The sequence below is a fragment of the Acipenser ruthenus genome, chromosome 32, assembly GCF_902713425.1.
Source record: "Acipenser ruthenus chromosome 32, fAciRut3.2 maternal haplotype, whole genome shotgun sequence".
NCBI classification, from domain to species: domain Eukaryota; kingdom Metazoa; phylum Chordata; class Actinopteri; order Acipenseriformes; family Acipenseridae; genus Acipenser; species Acipenser ruthenus.
This window is the reverse complement of record NC_081220.1, coordinates 734,457-753,342: the sequence shown is the minus strand read 5'-3', so window position 1 is coordinate 753,342 and position 18,886 is coordinate 734,457. Positions and strand designations below refer to the sequence as shown.

The 18,886-nt window shown below is 40.6% G+C and overlaps 2 protein-coding genes across 2 annotated transcripts in view; one reads left to right on the top strand and one right to left on the bottom strand.

Moving 5' to 3' along the window:
• Positions 1-5,755: 5,755 nt before the first annotated feature.
• On the bottom strand, positions 5,756-10,945 carry LOC117395338 (uncharacterized). The gene is made up of 17 exons (XM_059006298.1): positions 10,853-10,945; positions 10,704-10,762; positions 10,524-10,613; positions 9,973-10,100; positions 9,752-9,895; positions 9,557-9,637; positions 8,696-8,866; positions 8,493-8,589; positions 8,177-8,397; positions 7,950-8,100; positions 7,647-7,855; positions 7,414-7,531; positions 7,130-7,329; positions 6,938-7,052; positions 6,643-6,812; positions 5,906-5,958; positions 5,756-5,831 (listed from the first exon to the last, which is right to left on the bottom strand). Exons 1-17 carry the CDS (start codon positions 10,876-10,878, stop codon positions 5,771-5,773), a joined length of 2,094 nt encoding a protein of 697 aa, XP_058862281.1. The 5' UTR covers positions 10,879-10,945; the 3' UTR covers positions 5,756-5,770.
• Positions 10,946-11,419: 474 nt separating this feature from the next.
• Positions 11,420-18,886, top strand: part of LOC117965099 (interferon-induced very large GTPase 1-like) — a 32,941-nt gene continuing 25,474 nt past the window's right edge. The window contains exon 1 of the mRNA XM_059006289.1: positions 11,420-11,437. The gene's annotated coding sequence lies outside the window, so the exon portion shown is untranslated. The remainder of the gene's footprint in view (positions 11,438-18,886) is intronic.

Here is an 18,886-nt window from a genome sequence, read left to right as displayed (position 1 = left end):
ATAGAAGTTTGGAGTGTGCGAGATTCACAGCGATAGCAAATCAGCTTAAATTATGTAGAGCTTGTGGTGTTATGCTGCCATCTAGAGGTTGCGATTGGAATTGAAACTACTAACTTCAGTGAAGCAGGGTAGCATATATTTTGTTAATGCGATTAAAATCCTTGTCTATGTATAAAACATTTGCTCTAGAACAGTTAGTGATGATATAAGTAAGTTAACGTAGGTCTAGAAGAGGAGCCCTGCACTATTTAGATGTCACAATTCGGCGAGTTGAAGCTCTCATGTTGCAAAAGCGCAGCAGCAGGAGCCAGAAGATTGCAGTGTGAGGCACAGGCTCGCATTGCCTGTTAAAGCTGCCTGGTCGCCATGGCAATTTACCACTCCCAGTAGTCACTCGATGAGGCGTTGCCGTGGTAACCATGGTCTGTGAGGCGCCGGTGTGAAAGAGTTGCAGTGCAGCGGTGACGTCGGAACAGTCTTTCTGATGAAAACGCAGAGCAAGCTGAGAATGACGCTGCGCTTTGAACGGCGCAGACTGAGCAGGTAGGAAAATAGCAGATACTATCTTGCGAGCGCTGAGCAGAGAAATGGCCTGCAGTGAAAGAAACGAACAAAAAACAAACACAGACAAGGAAGCGGAAATAGTGCTGGGTTAAAGTAGAAAAAGAGAGAGATAGACAGGAAGGGCAGCCAATAATATACGTGGACCAGCGCTGGCCCTGCCCTAATAATTGACGAGCCGAGCGCTGCATTGTGTGATTGGCTGGAAATACTAAATGAGGCTGAACTGGGATCAGCTTCCACCCGGAAGAGATCGCGGACGCTACCGGGCAGGACGCCACGGAGGGAAGGAAAGACAGGCTAAAGAAAAGGATAAAGGATAAGAAAAAAGCAACGCAAAGCGGGAGAGAGCCCTCTACGCCATCCCCCCGAATTATGCCTAAAGGCTAACGTTTAATAGAGAAAAGTTTAAGGTACTGCACACAGGCAATACACTTCTCCCCCTTTCCTTTCTATATTGGTTAATTGTGGGCTCTGTTTTCTTTTTTTTTTTTTTAACATCACTGAGTCCCTTGTCCCTGTGCAACCACAATGTAGAAACATATAGAGAATGTATGGGAATGGACAATAAACATCACTGCTGTTTCTCTTAAAGTGTGTTTATTTATTTATAATACTGGACCCTGTCTTAATACTGTTTTACATTCTGAATATGAATATAGCTGAATTATTAATTGTAGATAATACTTAGAATACCAGATACATATTTAGCATTAAAAAGAGCAGTGCGGTATACTGTAATGATGCTCCAGTCAGTCTGTCCGGACTGCACCTGAACCATCTTAAAAACACGAAGCTTCTAATAAGCTAATTTGTAAAAGTTAGTAAAGAATTGCGCTAATATAACGAAGATAAATTTGAGCTCCTAGCTGGAGCAAAGAGAAGGAGGGGGAGACGCTGCTAGGCAACCGGCTCGTGAACATTCCACTCAGCTGAGCAGAGACCGTTAGGATTTAAAAATGCGAACGTTCCGAGCGGCGTTAGGCGCTTCGTTAAATTAACACACCGTTGCTGATATTTTAATTTTGAAGATGACCATATTTTAAATACTCAAATAGCACTGTATTTAAAAAATACTTCAGTTCCAGACCGTTTTCCAACAAATAAAAAGAAGTGCGTATTTATAATAAAGTATATTTGTTATGATATTAAGACTAAACAAATGTGCTACAGTTTAGTATATTATTTATTTATTTATTAAATGTTGTAGTATTTCTTTTTTTAATATTGTATTGTTTTCACAAAATAACATCCATACATTATCAGTTCATCTGCTAGAGTAATCAAATCACAAATATTACTCGTCAGTAATTCATACACAGACACGCTGTGGTAACTTCAAGAAGTTAAAATGTAAGGCTGGAATCAAGTTTAACCAAATAAATAAGTAAATACATTAATAACGACATGAAACAAAAATACGTTTTGGTAGCTCATACGTAGTCCTATTTAAATTACAAAATGCGACCTGTTTTAGAAATTGATTTATATACTACCTGCCATTTAAATCAAAATTATATTTAAAACTGTTTGAGGGGCAGACTAGCATAGATGATTTCTAAAATCCATTAATATGTTAAACTATAACACCACATTAGCACTCCGAGAAATATAGAAATTGATCATTTGTAAAGAATTAGCTGTGGGATTATAATCAGAATTATGGATGCATGGATTTTTGATTAAATATACCCACATGTATTTTTCTTTCATGTCGTAATTTATTTATTAATTTCATTTTAACCCCTTGCTGGTGCCACGGCTTGTCTCTGTATCAATTCACTGATATTTGAGGTTTTGTTTAGTACACACTAGCAGGTGATCTGATAATCTTATTGATGTTATTTTGTGAAAACAATAACACGTTAATACTGTGCTACAAAAAATGACTCTCCGTGTTGTAACTTGTGCGGGTGATGTCATGGGTTGTCATGGCAGCGCCGATCATCACGGGAGGGGTTATCAGTGGTTGTCGGAGAAACGCTGGAGTTCCGCTGGCTTCCGAGGTATCCAACCCGAATATCTAAATCAATACAGTGACAACAAAGGAATGTGACATATAAACCTAATGACTACATTAATGAAGCAGTAATACACGACAGGGTGTGTGTGTTATCAGATGTCAGGACTACCCAGTCCCTGACCACATTCCGGCGCCTCCTTAAGACTCACCTCTTCAAAGAGCACCTGTAGAACTCCTCTGTTTGTATCCTGGGACACTATCACCCTTCATGTAAATGTGCTTTATTTTGCTCTTATCAGCCCCTATTTTACTGCATTTAATCCTGTACTTCAGAATACTGTAATCTGCCAAGTTTTTAACCTGTAGTACTTTGTATTTAATCACATCCTGATGTAACTATCACTATTACCTGCTGTATTATTGAATTGTGGTTTGTCAAACTTGTACTTTACTTGAACAAAAGTTATTGTATTTCTTGCTCTTATTGTATTACTTGTATTGTAACGCTTGAAATGTTTTTGCTTACGATTGTAAGTCGCCCTGGATAAGGGCGTCTGCTAAGAAATAAATAATAATAATAATAATGAGGTAATATCACCACGCCTTGGGTGCGTTGGGAGGCACTAGACGAAGTCGAGTTCTTCAACCGCCCAGGAAGTGGTGATATATCTCATGATAACACACAGACCCTGGAGTGTATTATTGCTATTATTAAATGGGTCTAGGAGTGTGGTGTTGTTGGTAAATAAAGACTTTAAACTTTATATTAATATTTTTTATTTGTGTCACCTTCCACTGAGAGAAGTAGTTCCACAGTAACTAAAAATGGTGATATTAACAAATAATTTGATTTTAAACCGTTTTGAATAATATTTTCTTTTTCGGGGCACAGAGCGGTACAAACTGTGCAATTAAAATCTCCGGTAGTACTACAGACGGACCGCCGATAATCATCTCTGATTAACCCAACATGAATATAAATACAAACTCAGTCTGTTTCAAAGAACACTCAGAGTGACGGTGCTGGAGAGTCTGATAGCAGGTTTAATATGAATGCGCCTGCTCGAGTCTTGCATCAAACTCGGCGTCCTCTGTATAATATAAACACATTACACAAGGGGTTGCCAGCTGGTGTAGTGAATTTAGTTCCAATAACTCAGCGCTCTCTCATATATACTGTATTTTAATCGAACAGCTCAAAGAATGGAACTTCTGGTTCAGACTGGTGCGTGGATCTAAAGATTCCCCGCATCGGGTGTACCGGTTTGTTATGGAACGCGTTCCGTAAAATGAGTTTAACCAGTAACAGACTATATAAACCACAGTGAAAACAAACATGAAGAGAACATGTTGCCAAGTAGTGGTTTGTTTAACCAATTCCTCATAAAATAGGACTCAGTTGTACACACAGTATTGAAAACTGAAAAGCTAAACTAATACCCTACTTGGAGCTCTCACCAGGGACCACTTCCAGTAAAAGACGTATAAAACCGCAGTGAACAAAATAAAAACTTCCATTCATAACAGAAAAAGACAACGAACAACCCAAATAAATCTACACACTTTCTGTGATGCTAGAACATGATAAATTATATACTGATAATTTCACCCTAAAAACTTTGCATACTGAAGGCAGCAAATCAAAAGCAAGAAGGAATATAAAAATAGGGTTACAGCTCCATGGAGGAGGAAAGTCTTTGCCCCGGGTCCACAATGAATTAATGAAGGGTCCTTGAATAACACACCATCTTGAATGGCCTGATAAGGAAACAAGCAAAGCATTCAATGCAGTAAGAGGAGAGAATCCCATTAACATGGCCATTCTGACACACACCAATATATAATCTGTGTAGAATTAGTCAAGCACCCACCAAAAAAAATAAAAAAAAAACCACAAACACACAATCCAAACAGTCTTTACAAGCAAGATTTTTATTTATCAATACACACTTTTGGGCATTTTCCAAAAATATACAACTCCAGCTACAAAGACAACCACTGAACACACACCCATTGCAGCTCCAAGAAGGGACCACACATTGAATTGGCCTGCAAGAGAAGAAAGAAACAGTTAGTGGAATATGAAGAGATAGTTATATATTTTACTTTAACTGCAATTGTGTTCACATCATGCATATTACCGCTTCTAGGCATAAAGTGAAGGGATCCATCTCTCTTCAGCTCAATTGGGCCAGAAGACACAAACGCCTTTACTGCACCACCATCCATCCCATCAGCACTGCGACCTACAGGAGGAATTAGGAGGAGTCCATCAAAACAAAGGGACAAAAATGCATGCAAAATGTCCCCCCCTCCCCCCAACAGACAGAGCTCTTACCAAGCCTCTGTTTCCCTGGAATGCACTGTCTGCTACAGAGGCTGTCTGATGGCCGGTTTGAATCACATATCACAACACTGCAGTGGAAGTAAATCTGAAAGACAGCACACCTTGTCAAGTAAAACAAGCATCAATAGATCAGGCAGGACCATCATCCAATGAGGATTACTGAATTGAAAAACAAATATATTGCATCATAGTAAGTGTTTCTTGCAAAATTACAGTTATAGGTTTTCATTCCAACTCACTAAATATTTGAGCACAGTGACTATTTGCTGCTTGCAAAGCAATCCAAACCATGCATGGTGGTACAAGATCCCCATCCCAACACTCCACTTTACCTGTCCTTTCAGTGCATCCCGGCCGCTTGTGAAGGAAAACATTTTCACTTCAAACCTCTTCAGATGGGAAGGGAACAGCACTCTTGCATTGCTGGAGACTGGGTGAAAGATGGTCAAGTACTCATCTGCAGAGTTCTCACAGCTAGAAAGAGAAAGTAGGTCAGGAGCACATCAGCCACAACTCCAATTCCTAGGTTTTGTAGCAGCAATACCATATTCCAGCATCTTACCTGTCCACAACAACATCCCACTTGGGAGAGCTATTCCTGTCAGCAGAATAGGTTGCCCAGCAGTTCTCCAAAAACAATTCAGCCTGTGGATCCCTGCTGTACAGGAGCTCTACCTCAAAATACAAGGGTCTTCGCAAGTACTTCACAACAGGGTAATCCCGAGCTCCATAGAAGTCGTTGTAGGTTGAATCTGCAGAGATGCAAGGGAGAATTTTATAGGTGGAAACACGCTACTAGAGCATCTATATTATTTCAATTGCCAAGTCCTACCCAATGCAAGCCGCATGATGACTGCAAGGTCCCCCAAGCCAGGCTGGACTACAGGTGCAGGATTATTCTAGTACAAGAACTGCACTACCTTGGTGTCATTGACCAGATAGTGACAGGCAACTCTCAACCTGGAAAGAGGAGATGGGGTTAGCAGAGTTTCAGCCTCAACCACAAGGATACTAATTTTCATTGCAATCCTTACCGGTAAGATGTGAACAGCACTTCATTCTCATAAGTCAGGAGGTTGTTGTCAAACTGGAAGAGAAATCACAAAGGCTCAGGTTGCAATGAACTTGTAGATTTAGTATGGAGCTGTATACCAAGTTGCAGACTAGCTAATATGGTACTCAGGATAATCCCCAGCTGTGTACTAACTAACCAATTTCACAATTTTAAAAATAAAAGCTTTGTTTATAAATAGTTCAGTTTCATAACTGAATATTTGAGACTTATTATATTTGTTCCATGTTAGAACAATACCACAAGTCTGTCTATAGAAACTGCTAGACTAAATATTGTTTTAGTAACCTCTAGGAGGGCAACAGCAGTTATTTTGGATTTGTTGCAAATACACAGCTGGTGACTCTTGAGCTGCAATTGGCATTAACTCATGTATTAGTTTAGTCCCGGTCTCACCACGGGATCATCCCCAGTTAGTATGCTCCTTCCAGTTCACTGCAATTGACCCAAAAGGTCTCTAGGCAGCACATGCAATGCCATAACCAAGAGTCATGTCATGTGTCACAGCACCTCTCAACTGGACAAGCAGTTCAATACAAAAAGGTGGCATCCTTCAGATGTCCACAATTCATGCAAGCAATTCAGCGGATAGAAACACAGGTCACCATGGCTCCCCAGATTGATCCAGGGGTGTTGGGGCCAACTTGTCAATATGTTGAACCTCCTCAAAATATGGTTTTAAATGTGGTCAATACTAACCCTTCTAGTTGTGCCACAGGAGTTGACATTGAAGTAGAAAACCGCATTGATAGCATCGGACTGAAGAGGTCGGCAACTTGGATCCCTTAGAGTTAGTTGACTTGGAGACAAGCTGGGGACAGATTCCACTTTCACTGCAAGAGCTGCCATAGTTCCATTGGTGAAGCAATCTGAAACACAGCATTTGGAGCCAGGCTAAAGAAACAGATTATAGCTTCAATACCACTTCATGCAACCTTTGGCAAATCTCAAAAGCAGCTATTCTAAAAGAATAACTTGTCTGCAGGAGAGTTACCAATCATCTTTGTAGGGAAACTGCAGGACAGGGAGAAGTCAGCCACCACAACCATGGTCCCAATATCCTTCAAGGTCAAGTCAAGTCTGCTTCTGATGCCTGAAGAACTGATCACCTACAGAGACAATACATCAGGTCAGTAATGTGTTGAACCCAAAACAGCTAAACTCATTTTAAAGTTCCATCACTTACTTCATATGTGGCATCAACTGAATTGTATGGCACAGTCATCCAGAAATTGGTAGAGTTGGCATTATACTTGTACAGGGCAAGCAGATTTCCACCAAGTTCTCTTGAGCCCACAAAAGGAATCCAGTTGCGACCCATGTTGCCATATGTTACCATGGTATAGAATGCAGCACCATCACAGTAGCCAGTTACTGTAGGTGGAACTGCAAGAGGAAGAGCAGTTGTCAGGGCAATGGACTGGATTGGTTAGAAAAAGGTAGTTGTAGACCAAATAGTCAGGCACTTACTGATGTCTTTGAGAACAGCTTCGACTACAGCAGGATGAGTAAAGGGTGTATTCTCTGGCACTATATTCAGCAAGTAGGTCAGGGGCAGAATGTAGGTTCTGGTGTCTGGAGGAGTTACCTGAAAGAGCAAAGGTTTGTAGGATTAAACCCAAAGTCAGACAGCAAGCAACACGTCCACAGGAAGCAAGTGTTTTCAAAAGGGCAATTGGATGGTTGAACAGGTGGGATGTTACCTTTTGCTTCACATTGGGGTCCTCAAATGGCACCTGGAGAGTGTAGGTCTTGGATCCATTGGGAAAGACATGCTCCTGGACATTATAACCTTTTAGGTTGGCTTCTGGCAGAGTTAACGTCTCTGGTCCAACTATAATTTTGACCAGCTCCACATCAGGCAGGAATGTCCCCAGGGTCACATTGAACACTCTGGCTTTAGGAACAGTGTCTGAAATTAAAGCATGCAGTTAAAATGAAGGATATGAAGTGGAGCACTGCAACAAATCCCTTTGATTTACTGCATGTGGACAAGTTCTACATACTGTTTGTGACAACTGGTGGCCGAGGCATGAAAGGAGTGGTTATTGGATGAAGTACTGTGTACTTGGTCTTCTCAGGCCCATCTTGCCAGGTATGCTCCAGCATTGGTTCAATAGAGTAAGAGATCACATAGGTGTTGTCCAATACATGGCTCTGAAAAAACACAGAAGCATCTTAGGAGGAAAGCTGTAAAATGAGAGGATTTAGAAGATGTTGAACTTCTACATACCTTGTAATATCCACCATCAGCTCCCACAGGAATTTTTACAGTGATTAGCTGGGGACCGACATCCAGTTTATAATCTCTATTATGAATCGTTGCAGGGTCAAGCTTGCGGCCATCAACTCCCATTTGAACATCAAGGGTAGTAATTTGTGGTGTCGGAACAAGAGGAGGCAGAACACGAGGAACACTCCATGTAATCATCTGTTCTGTGAAGGCTGTTCCATCTGACAGAAAGGAACACCATAGACTTGGTATAGAAAATTCACACTTCAGCCTAGAACAGTTCTTGAGCACCATTGCCCTCCATAAGCTTACTCACCAGTAGGACATGTAACTGCAGTGTCCACCATCATGACCATCCATCTTTGCTTATAAAAGGTGGTTGATCTTAGCACAGCCATTGGTACAGTTTGGATCTGTTGGAGGGGAGGGGGAACTTTTACTAAAACAAAAGCAAGACTAAATCTATCTTCATAGTCTGGATATACTGTACTAGACAACAATGAAGCTTAGACTACTTACCACCTGAGGCTGGCTTTCTGTGGAATTGTATGCAGCTCTAACCAGAATTCGAGTTGGTGTAGTGTTTATGCCATATCCGTTTGTCATGGCCTGAGCAACAGTCATAGTGGTCTTTCTATTTGCTGGGAGATGGAACACAATTTTCCAGATGCTGTTGTCAGCAGCAGTTGCCTAGCAGAAGAAAATCTCATTAGATTAGGAAGTTTGAACACAAAGCATCCCCAGTCTAAAGGATTTGTCATAACAGATATCATGTTTAATAAACAGGAACTAAAACTGAAAAGGTGAAAGTTTAAGAACGTATCACTGAAACAGTTCTAGGTTCACCGGGCATCTCTAATGGAACAGAGTAAATCCTCAAATGCAACTGCGTACGAAAACCTACATGAAAGCATGTGGTCTGTATCCGATACAGGCAGAGTTTACAGCCATTCATTTGTACTGGACCTTAATACATCAGTGTACCAAACTTTAGGACAATACCTGAAAATTGCTCCTATGCAGCAGACTTCAAAAGGTAAATCAGGACACATTTAGCATGAAGGGTTTATAGCCCAGCACATATGAAGCCACTACCTCAGTGGTTGAAATACAAGGCTTACACACACACACACACACACTGACAAGAAAGGGTTAACTTCTTCACAATCAAATTTTACCAAAGAAATCACAGAATACATGCATGCAAAGCCAATGCCTTAAAATGTCACACAATTCCTTTATGGCCACCCTCTTGGGAGACAGGTTAATGTTAAGGGGGCAGTTAGATTTTGCTTCCTCTAGATGAGACAGTAGAGTAGCCCTCAATAGGCAAGACCAAGGGGACATGAATGAAGCAAATGCAAAGTCACATGATTCTACCTCAGGGTATGCAAGGGACCAATCAGGATCATCTTGAACAAAGTTTGGCTCAATAAGTGGCACACCTCTTCTCACAGAAACCTAAAGAGAATTCACATTAGTCATGAGTGAAGCACTTCTGTAGTGACAATTAAAATACCCACACAACCCAACAAGTTATACTGAACAGCATTATCACATCCTGACAGCCCTTACCTCCATGTAGTTTCTTTCACACAGAATCTCCCTCTCTGCCCATGGAGAATAGCGGCATGTCATGCTCTGAACATAGGAGGAAGCTGAAGTCATAGCACTGTTTGAGAAGACACTGATTTGTACTGTCAGCTTATAGGTCTCATTCTGGAAACAAAGGCTAAAGTTAGTCCCAGCATGTCACCATTAGAAACAAGTTTACAAGAAATAAAATGATGACTCACTGTGTTCTGAGCAAAGCAGCTCACCACAGAAGCAAGGACCTTGGCATTTCCCAAGAAGTCAACAGTTAAGCTATATCCACACTGTGCGGCCAGTCTTGGAGAGAGGGACACAATCGCCCCCTTATTGTCTATGGAAAGAAATTAAGTTGGCCTTTTAAGAAACTGTACACATGATCAAGCAAGGTAGAGATATAACAAAGTGAACACCCCCACCGCCCCATTCCATCTACTTATTGAAACTTTTAAAACTGTATTAGTAGAATTAGACGCTCATTCGGAACAGTACGTTTAGAGAAAATGATTTCTATTTCTGCGCACTTGCAGTCAACAAATCTGACTAAGGTTGTAGCAGCACAGGTCTATTTAGTGTGATCAGCAACATGCTTTTGAAGCCAACGCAAGAAACTTTCATACCCTGCATCTTACAAAAACAAAGCCTGGTTGCTGCCATACAGCGCAGGAGTGCTCTGTACTTAATTCAGGTTATTACATTACGAGTCAACAGGCTTTGTACATCAAAAGCTTTCCATTCAAGAAAAATGATCACTCACCAATCACATTGATGCGAAAATACTTTCCAACAAAAGACTTATCCAACATCATCATCATAACACTCCCTTGACATTCTGTCCTCACCGAGCCTGCAGAAGACAACGATACATGAAAACACACAACCGGCAAATAAACAGGAAGCTGAAAGGACAGCTCTGCTGAAGCGACCGTTATCGTACCTAGAGGGGGGTTCTGCGTCCAAACTTCAGTGACTAACACTGCTAACAGCAATGTTATTCTGCATTGAAAAAAAAAAAAAACATGCAAGTGAGAAACACACAATAAAATGAACGTTTCTAAAGTAGAGAAAAGATCAACAATTAATTACCCAAATCTAAGACAACACGGCATCATTAAATCCAAGGCAGCCCCGACCGTGAACTTCTTTCACCGTTATAAAGAAACAATAATAAAAACAAAACCGTCAGTAGCTGAGTTTGGTGTTCCTTAGTGCGCAATGGGGTTATAAAGAGGTTCAGGTGCTAATGGGAGCTGATTAGCTGCAATTGATGCACGCACCTCTTTCATATTAGTCCTCTAATTTTCAATCAGTACGTTAATTTAAATAAATAAATAAATAAATAAATAAATAATACTTTTGAAATTATATTACAACCCATTTAGAAGATTGTACTTTGAATTTAAGTTTGGCAGAAGTACGTGCGGATCAAACTGGACTGTCACCTACAAGGACTGTCTGATTAAAGTCTCAGCTATGGAGGCGTGTAGTAAACAAACCCCAATGAATAATAAAAAGCAGGCCGCGCAAATGAAGAAACACATTTATATCATGCAGGAATCCAGGCAGATGTGTTGCCTGCGCCAGTTTGAGGGGACGAGAATGACAGCTCGAGTTCTGCTGTGAACATCCACAAGTCAATTACACATTTTTACAATTTCACCAGACTGACAGGTAGGCTAAGCAGACATTAATGTAGACAATTTATTTGAGGGCACTCGATTTAAGAAACAGTGCAAAGCATCTCTCTAGCATGTCAGATTTGCCATGACAGGGGCAGTCCCGGGGAATAGAATGACCAAGTGGCAAATGGAAAGCACAGCGCTTAACCTGAAATACAACGCGCAGTATTGATTTAGAACAGACTAAACACAAATCGGATGGCGTGCTGGAAATTTGAATTGTAATCAATTTATTTAAGATCTGAAGTTCCCATTTCAATTTTTGAGCTTAATTACATTCATTATTTTATGTATAATTCATTCAATTAGTGTGTTGAGCATTTTCAATTCGGCATATTATCTTCGAGTGTTGAGCTTTGTCTATTTGACAGCTGTTATTTCAATTCAAATGTTGAACTTTGTCGTTGATGTTTGACGCTCCGGCTTTTGCAGTTCACATTTTTGTTACATTCCACCTCTCATAGGTTTGAACACAAACGCGTTTATTTGTGAAATTGTCAGATTGTTTCTTGTGTATCCAGCGCTCATCTGAACTAACTGGTTCAGTGGTTCTGCTCGTCCTCTCGCGCTCTCTCTCTCCCTTCACTCTCGTGCTGCCAACGCGTGCGTGCGTGTGTGTGTGTGTGTGTGTGTGTGTGTGTCAGTGTGTGTGTTTGTGTGTGTCATTGTGTGTGTTTGTGTGTGTGTGTGTGTGTGTGTGTCAGTGTGTGTGTGTTTGTGTGTGTCAGTGTGTGTGTTTGTGTGTGTGTGTATCAGTGTGTGTGTTTGTGTGTGTGTCAGTGTGTGTGTTTGTGTGTGTGTGTGTATCAGTGTGTGTGTTTGTGTGTGTCAGTGTGTGTGTTTGTGTGTGTGTGTGTATCAGTGTGTGTGTGTGTGTGTGTGTGTGTATCAGTGTGTGTCAGTGTGTGTGTTTGTGTGTGTGTGTGTTTGTGTCTGTGTGTGTATCAGTGTGTGTGTGTGTGTCAGTGTGTGTGTTTGTGTGTGTGTGTGTGTATCAGTGTGTGTGTGTGTCAGTGTGTGTATTTGTGTGTGTGTGTGTGTGTCAGTGTGTGTGTTTGTGTGTGTATCAGTGTGTGTGTGTCAGTGTGTGTGTCAGTGTGTGTGTGTGTGTGTATCAGTGTGTGTGTGTATCAGTGTGTGTGTTTGTGTGTGTGTGTGTCAGTGTGTGTGTGTGTGTATCAGTGTGTGTGTTTGTGTGTGTGTGTGTGTCAGTGTGTGTGTGTGTGTGTGTGTATCAGTGTGTGTGTTTGTGTGTGTATCAGTGTGTGTGTGTATCAGTGTGTGTGTTTGTGTGTGTATCAGTGTGTGTGTTTGTGTGTGTATCAGTGTGTGTGTGTGTAACTTATTTACATAGGTGTTCACACCTATGTAAATAGGTGTGATAGGGGGCAGCGATCTGCCTACACCCCTTCTACATGGCTCAGATCGAGGACTGTTCTGGGTTTAACACAGCGTCAGTATCATATTCTGTGTGGATTTCCAAAACAACTTTGTTGTTGAAAGCTGTCAAAAAGAGAAGGAGCTGGAATCATAACATTGTCTGGCAACACCCTGTGCCTTATCTTCAACTTTCAATTTCCAAGAAACGACTCAATGAAGGGCGCCACCCAGTCCTCTGCCTGTTACCATGTCACGTGACCGTATTGAGTAATCACTGGCTGCGTTCACGATACGCATACATTGCTAACTCTGCGCAGATTCTGCGGAAAACCTGTCCAAATTCATCATCTGCGTGAACTCAGCTGGAAAAGACGTCACCAGGTCACGCATCCACTGGCTTAAAAGTCTGCACAGCCGCGCAGCTTCTCAAGAGGTACTGCGCTGGAGCAGCCGCGGCGCAAAACAATAGAGGAGCGTTGACTGACAAAGAAGTGTGTAGGAAACCAGATCCAATCCTCACTCCATGTGCTACTGACACCTAGTCAGGGGGTGTGAATCGCCTTCGAGTCATGCCATTAATTATCTTATGAATGATTTGTAATACAAATTAAAAATGATTTGACACTGTTTCCACACAGTTATTATACTTTTTAAATATTCAGATATTTATTCTAAAGGTTTAAACATGTAAATAATAATAATAATAATAATAATAATAATAATAATAATAATAATAATAATAATAATAATAATAATAATAATGCTAAACGGTTGAAATGAACCTAAAACCGCTCTGTTATTTTCAGCAGGTGTAATTGGTTATTGATGAAAGGCGATCAGGGACAGGGAATTACCTACTTTGAATTAAGGAGAATAAATCAGCTTTAATAACAGGTAGTTGAAGTGAGATATGTGACCATATGTGCAAGTATTTGAACTATTTTTGTCCCAGATCAAAATACAGTACTGTCTAATATAAACATACGTTTATATTATCTCATTATGGCAGGGACTGTTTCTGCTATACATTTTCTGATCATGCTGTAAATTATGAAGCTGATGGATCACAAAGAACTTCGACTGCATCCACTTCTGCGATTAGAATTTCTCTCAACACCACCTCCATTTTGGTTCTGCTCAGACCTGTAATACCTCGTTTCCATGACACTGCAACACCGTGCTGGCATGGTGCTGTCACTGTTGTGAAAGCGTGTAGAGTTGTTTCCATGATGTTTGTACAAATCCATACCGTGCCCTGCCATGTCAGCACCATGCCGTGCCAGCATCCTTTCATATGTGATACTGGCACGGCACGGTGCTGAGTGTTGTGCGTGAGACCATGCAACGGCACAAGAATGAAGAGTAAAAAAAAAATGTCGTTAAACAAGCTCCGTGGGAGGATTACGAAATTGAAATGCTGATAAAAACCTGGTGTGAATATAACATTCAAAAACAGCTAAACACCGCAGTCAGGAACATGAAGGCGTATAACCAAATATCCCAGATATTAAGAAGCGCAGGAATTGAAAGAAGCGGTGTCCAGTGTCGTGACAAAATTTAAAAAAAATGAAAGTTGACTATCGTAAATATAAGGATCTAAACCAAAGGAGTGGACAGGGGCGTAAGGTATACAGATATTATGATCTTATTGAGAAGTTGGTGCAGGATTTAAGTAGGACTGGACTGCACCCTTTTGAAAATCCACCTGAAAGTATCTAGCTAAAGATGAAAAGTGAAAAAAAAGTAGGCTACCTTTCTATTTGCTATCCTTCGCTTCTGAGTGATGATGTCAATCTTCTGTAGCGGGCTTTACGTTGTCTTTTTATTTCTTCTGTAATTGTTTTATGTATAATAAAGTTGAACACCATCGCTACAATAAACAACATCGCATTTAAAAACTCAATCTTAACACTTGTGCGTTTACAGTTATTACCATGGCTACCATTCTAGGTATTGCGTCATTACACAGAATTACACTTCTAGTGGGGACAGCCTGGCATGCTTTCATTACTATGCCATTTGAGTACCGTGCTGACACAGTATGGAAATAAAATTCGTGGAAACGAGGTTTAATTCATCTACCAAAGCTGTCCACACTCCGTCTGCACAGACCGTGACGTCAGACGCAGACTGCCGTCTGCAATCTAGCCGGCAAAAAAGTGTCGTGAACGCGGCAGGGCAGTGTTGCAGAGCAGACGTTGTCCCTCTCTCTATCCAAAGGGGTTTTATTTGCTGTCAGGTATGGAAAGGGCAGAGGGTTTTTCTGAAGGGAAACTTTCACCTTTTAATGTTTTTTTGTGCAAGTTTTCACAAATACAAAGATTCTTTATTAAGATAGTTGATGACAACAAATGAAATGATTTGTGTGCCAACGGCACAAACAATGTTGCAGCCAGGCTGCAGTAGATGAGCAAACGCATACTTGCCAACTTTTGGAAACTGTTCAGCGGGACACGCATCAGACAGATGGGAGGGGTCATATGCAAAAAAACACTATTATATAATAATAGACGTATCCCCTCAACTCAACACCACACGACCAGCATGACAGTAAACACAGACACAATGAAGCGTTCTTACCTTTTATATACCCGTAAGCTAGTGATCAGCAGATGTGTCAGACGCACGAAGAGCACAGCGTGTGGTTTTCACTAACTCTACTGCGTAAGAACATAAGAAAGTTTACAAATGAGAGGAGGCCATTCGACCCATCTTGCTCGTTTAGTTGTTAGTAGCTTATTGATCCCAGAATCTCATCAAGCAGCTTCTTGAAGGATCCCAGAGTGTCAGCTTCAACAACATTACTGGGGAGTTTGTTCCAGATCCTCACAATTCTCTGTGTAAAAAAGTGTTCTGTTCTGAATGCCTCTTTAGCTAATCTCCACGTGTGACCCCTGGTCCTTGTTTCTTTTTTCAGGTCAAAGAAGTCCGCCGGGTCGACATTGTCAATACCTTTTAGGATTTTGAATGTTTGAATCAGATCACCACGTAGTCGTCTTTGTTCAAGACTGAATAGATTCAAATATTTTAGCCTGTCTGCATATGGCTTTTTAAACCTGGGATAATTCTGGTTGCTCTTCTTTGCACTATTTCTAAAGCAGCAATATCCTTTTTGTAGCAAGGTGACCACAACTGAACACAATATTCGAGGTGAGGTCTTACTAATGCATTGTAAAGTTTTAACATTACTTCCCTTGATTTAAATTCAACACTTTTCACAATCTAGATGAAGACATTTCTGAGTCAACATAAACTCCTGGTCTTTTTCATAGATTCCTTATTATTATTTAAATAATAAGAAAAAATATGTATTTCTTAGCAGACATCCTTATCCAGCGCAACTTACAATTGTTACAAGATATCACATTTCTTCACATTATACAGACATCACATTATTTTTTTACATACAATTACCCATTTATACAGTTGGGTTTTTACTGGAGCAATTTAGGTAAAGTACCTTGCTCAAGGGTACAGCAGCAGTGTCCCCCACCTGGGATTGAACCCACGACTCTCCGGTCAAGAATCCAGAGCCCTAACCACTACTCCACACTATTGCCCATACTCCACACTGTGGCAAACATCTTTGATGCTGCAACAGTGTTTGCCACTCCTCCTATTTTTGTGTTGTCTGCAAGTTTAACAAGTTTGCTTACTATACCAGAACCTAAGTCATTAATGTAGATTAGGAATAGCAGTGGACCGAATACTGATCCCTGTGGTACATGTAGAATAAATTATTTTTCTTCTATGTGTAAATATCGGGACTTTCTTCCCATGCATTGGGATGCGGGACATTTCCTAGGAATTCGGGACTGTCCCGACCATATAGGGACTGTCGGCATGTATGCAACGGTGCAGATGCATTAGCATGCACATTGCAAACTGAAATGTATGGTTGGTCCGGCACCCATGCCCCATAAAATATAAATATAAAGTTAACCAACAAAATATAAACCAAACTATCCAGCAGTATGTGAGTACCAAATTATTTAGAGGAATATTTTCTTTTTTTTAAGACGGGCATGCAGGTTGCAAAAGGACACCTAAAACCTAGTGTTAGGAAGACTCCAGTAGCAGAATTGCACAGCAGTGTAGTCGTCTACTACACTCCTGAGCGGGAAAGGACGACACCAGGTCACGCGGTTACGGGCGTCAGAGGCTGCACAGCCGCGCACTTTTCCGAGGGGTAATGCGCTGGAGCAGTCACGATGTCATATACTATAGTTCGCAACATACAAATGTTCCCACCCCAAGTTCCGGTTCCGTCGCAGGATTTAATATTACAATCGCGGAAAGCTCCGATTGGAGCATAAACTGAAATCCAGGTTTTTGGTTTTGCTTTTCAGGAGGGTGAAGTGAAATTTATTTGAGTGTTTCGCTTGAGCTGAAAGGTTTTTTTGTGTGTAAAAGTTGTACTGTACATGTAAATGTGTATATACGTATAGTTCAAAGAGAAACTCTACGACTGCAAAACAAAAGGTTCAGAGGTCAATATAAGCGCGCTGAGGGACGTGACGCTGACAGCACGACGCACTTCCTCTATCCCCTTCCTAATAAATACAACCACGGAGGGGAGTTTGCTAAAGCACGTGGGCTTGTAGTAATTAAATATTTATTAGCAATAAATACTTAATTAATGACAACAGGGTCCGCCTCAGGCCCTGCGTTTCATTGATACCTGTGCATCTGTATCGCAGATTTTACAGTGCGCACTGTTCATTTGTTTAGTTTTTGTGCACTTGAATTGCGTTTAAATTAGGCCATGTTTAGCATTATAAATAATCGTATTTGGAACTGTATTGTAACTGGAATTTGACAAAGTTTGCCAACTAGCCCCATAATAACATGAAACTTCGAGACAGGGCAGGATTTTAAAATTGCCTGTAAGAAGAATTAAAGTAACGTGTAAATTGACCGTAAAACTTGTTCTGTTATTTACCGTGAGCGGCATAAGCACACAAGCGTGTACAGAATTTTAATACTTTTTTTCAATTGTCAGTATTTGAAAAGCATTTAATAATATTTTAGTAGTTCAATTAGTTCTATATCAGTTCTAATTAGCACTTCTTCTTCTTCTTCTTCTTCTTCTTCTTCTTCTTCTTCTTCTTCTTCTTCGCACGCTACTCCTCTTAGACCGTTTAAGCTAGAAACGCCGTTCAAACTTTCAAACGTGTAGACCGGTCTGGAATAGTGTGGTTGTATACAACTTTTTGATATATTTTATACTTGTTAAACTATTAAGCTTTTTGTCCATCTTCATTCACTTTAATGGGATTTTTTTCAACATTCTAAAGCTCCCCATTGTTTTAAAACTTCCAGACTTCCAACATTGTATTTACTGTAAACGATGTAACTTTTGACACAAATCAGGTACTTTGACCACTTTCCCAACAAGTAAGACAACACGTTAGAGGGTATGACATCTCCCTCTACTCTGCTATTCAAATATGAAATCAAAACAGAAATGACTTTTACCAATCAAGAGGTACACCTGTTTTCGTAACCACATCAACTAAACTTTCTATAACTTTTTATAAACAACTGAAATTATGACCACTTTCCCTAAAGCAAGCCCCACAACTTTACTTGGAAAGTTACCATCTAGTTATTATTATTGCTTACAGCCACTAATAAGATTCACCATAACATGCAATTACTCTCACAACATATAACACCTTCCTATATTAGAACGATAACATTCTCATTGGTTTTGTGATATAATATAATTTCTCCAGCCTTGGATGTATTTATTGTTCAGATGTGAGTCAGTTTGTTCCCAGGTTGTTGTTGTATTGTGCACAGTGTCCCTGTTCTCATCGGAGTGTGGTAATGCCAGTACTAGCTGGCCCTGGGGGTCTGTCTCTGGGGAGAGCTTGTTGCTCATCAGGGCTTTATAATGGCAGCTCTGTGTGTCGGCTTGGTTCAGATGGGCTGCTCTCTTCTGGATGGGAATTATTAAGGGGAACACCCCAGTTCAGCTCGGCATGCATTATTTGGGGTGTTTCTGTGGACTTGTAATATATTTTTGCATAATTCCATGTGGAGTGTCTCTATTGCA

Bases quoted from the DNA above. Each gene is read 5' to 3' on its own strand.
- LOC117395338 (XM_059006298.1), bottom strand. From the start codon at position 10,878: ATGATGCCGTGTTGTCTTAGATTTGG. The intron at 7,053-7,129 runs GTAAGTGATGGA...TTGTCTCTGTAG, and splicing joins CAGTTGATGCCACATATGAA to GTGATCAGTTCTTCAGGCAT. The intron at 5,832-5,905 runs GTAAGGATTGCA...TCCTCTTTCCAG, and splicing joins GTGCTGTTCACATCTTACCG to GTTGAGAGTTGCCTGTCACT.